The sequence below is a fragment of the Penaeus japonicus genome, unplaced genomic scaffold (genome assembly GCF_977035675.1).
Source record: "Penaeus japonicus unplaced genomic scaffold, GWHDUDI00000001_assembly GWHDUDI00000016, whole genome shotgun sequence".
In the NCBI taxonomy this organism is placed as follows: Eukaryota; Metazoa; Arthropoda; class Malacostraca; order Decapoda; family Penaeidae; genus Penaeus; species Penaeus japonicus.
Genome location: NW_028234418.1, coordinates 35,594,903 through 35,597,402, shown reverse-complemented (window position 1 = coordinate 35,597,402; position 2,500 = coordinate 35,594,903). Strand labels below are relative to the sequence as shown.

General features: G+C 36.1%; 1 protein-coding gene across 4 annotated transcripts in view; it reads left to right on the top strand.

The window, feature by feature from the left end:
- tws (protein phosphatase 2 regulatory subunit tws) overlaps nucleotides 1-2,500 on the top strand; it is a 46,955-nt gene that overhangs the window by 34,320 nt on the left and 10,135 nt on the right. For all 4 annotated transcript variants that reach the window (XM_043022604.2, XM_043022605.2, XM_043022603.2 and 1 more), the window contains exon 3: nucleotides 573-670. In XM_043022604.2, coding sequence (XP_042878538.1) covers nucleotides 573-670 — 98 coding nt within the window. The remainder of the gene's footprint in view (nucleotides 1-572; nucleotides 671-2,500) is intronic.

The following is a 2,500-nucleotide window of genomic DNA, read 5'->3' as shown; positions in this document are numbered from 1 at the left end:
ACTTCTCATGAATCTGTCTTTGTTTTCATCATGGTCTTGCCCATAACTCTCTTAGTAGTGTTTACCTGCTCGGTCAGGTTACCAAGGCTGAATTGCATGGACTGCTGTGGATATTTTAAGTCTCAATTTGTTTTTTGTTTTTTTGTATTGTGTGATGTCTGTAGTTTGTCTTTTAAAAACTTAGATTAGGCCACTCTATTGAATAACTCCCTTCATACCAATAGGTGGGGTGAGATGAATGGGAAGAGAATGCCTAAGAGAGTCCTTGTTAAGTTTGCTATTTTTGTACTTGGACTGAGTTTTCAGAACAGTATTGGTTTGTTAGAAGTTCGTATGTGCAGGACCTAAAGTTGCTTCAATTCTGTTGCCCCATTTTCCTACTCAGTTAGACATAAAGATTGGCTTATTGAGGAATGTTTTTTGGGTGTATTTTATGATATCTTAACTGAGTTGCATACCAACTTTCACAGTATTGATGAATAACAAATTATCCTAATTCTTTACTTTTGGTATACCCAGTTTGTTTATGGTTTCAGTTTTTGTTTTTTCACACATTTGTTTTTTTCTTTCAGCTGACATCATATCCTGTGTAGAGTTCAATCATGATGGAGACTTGCTTGCCACTGGGGATAAAGGTGGCAGAGTTGTCATCTTCCAACGTGACCCATCAGTGAGTATTCTAAACAGGAGTATATCTCTTTAAAAGTAACTTAAATGTGTGTGCATGCACACACGTGCACATTATTATTATATTTTTTTTCCCTATCTCCACTGTATTTCTGATGCAGATATTGTTTAGTCTTCTTTGCAGTAGCTGCAGTGAAATTATTTGAAAGGCTCCATCCTTTGAATTAGTGTATCAGGGCTTCTCTAAGAAAGCCAACCTCCAGAAAGTCCCAGCCTCTCTACCTTATCTGTTTATAAGCTATTTTATATACTAGCAAAGCAAAATGTAGGAATCTGAATTTGAATCTGGTGATATGCCACTATACATAAGTATGGATTTTGCACCAGGAGGATTTGATTGTTTTCAGTGCAGTCAATTAGAAAGAAAGGAGACCATTGTTTATTCAAAGTATATTTAAGTTACATCAAATTATTAATGGCAATTTTATGTATACACTCGATCTGTATGGATTAGATTATTGATTTTAGATTTTAACCCATTTGCGCCGGTTGACGTGCTGACACGTGGTCGAAAAAAGCCCCGGACCCGGGTGACGTCCTGGCACGGGCTACATTTTCGGCCCGCGCGCCGGGAGGCCAGTAGTGACGTGCTGAAACGTCCGCATTAGAATGATAGATTATTCTTAGTACAATTCGATTTTCATACTTGATTTGTCTTAGCTACTTTAGTTTATCCTTCTAAATAGTAGAAAATGGGATATAACGTAATATGACGTCACAGGTACATACGTAATCTTGATTACGGCATGGTGATTTCTGTTTCTGATTTGTTGAATATGAGGATCTGAGTCGAAAGACTATCGTAAAATCAATCATAATTGGCCAAGGAATAAAAAAGAAAAAATAAGATAAAATTATATAACATCTTTTTGTTGCTCCAATAAAAGAAAATGACACTTGAAAAAACATTGCTGTTACTTGCATTCACTTGTATGCACATGTATGGTTGTTCATATTCTCTTTCTTTTCTTTTAGGAAGAAAAAAAAAAAATGAAAAAAAAAACTATGTTACCTCACTAGAAGAATGCTTCCATTTCCCATTGGTATTACAACATAGGAGTAAAGAATATGGAAAAAGTTCAATAGAATAACACTAAAAAAACAGTGCTGTAACATCTTTTTCGACTGATATACCTCCTCTGAACATAGCACTACTTTCTGCACATGTCTACACTTTAGACGCAATCACGCAAACCATAAGGATAGGGTGGGTGAAAAACGCTCTGCGAGCGTCAGCGCGACTGCGCGCAGCGGGAAAACACCCCGGGACGGGCGGTTGCGCGCTTGAAGTCTTCCCGGCACGATCGGGAGTAGGCGAAATTCTGCCCCGGCGTGAATGGGTTAATGATCTGTGCACAAAAGAAGTGTGTGTTTCTAAATAGGTTTTGCAATTCAGATATAAAATGCTTTGTTGAATAGGCAAGTAATTTCATTTTTTGCTAGAAAATAAGCATAATGTATGGATAATTTAGTCCATTACATTACCCTTTGAGCATTAAAAAGATGAGTCTATTGTATGGTTCATCATATCCCAAACTATGGTTAAAGAAAAAATCCAAAAGAGCAGAAATTTAATGTCTCCTTAGATATTAGGAAATATCTGGATCAGCTGGCAGTTTGCCTCATCTCTCATATCATTCATGTTATGTATTCTGTTATCCAGTGTTCAAGCAATAAATGAAACCATCCATATATTGAATGATGAGTATAATGTGTAAACAGTTAATTGATATAAACTTTGAAATAAATCAGATAAAACATGTTGATCAAACACATAGTGGTTGACTATCTAATAGATGATATATAAGCATTA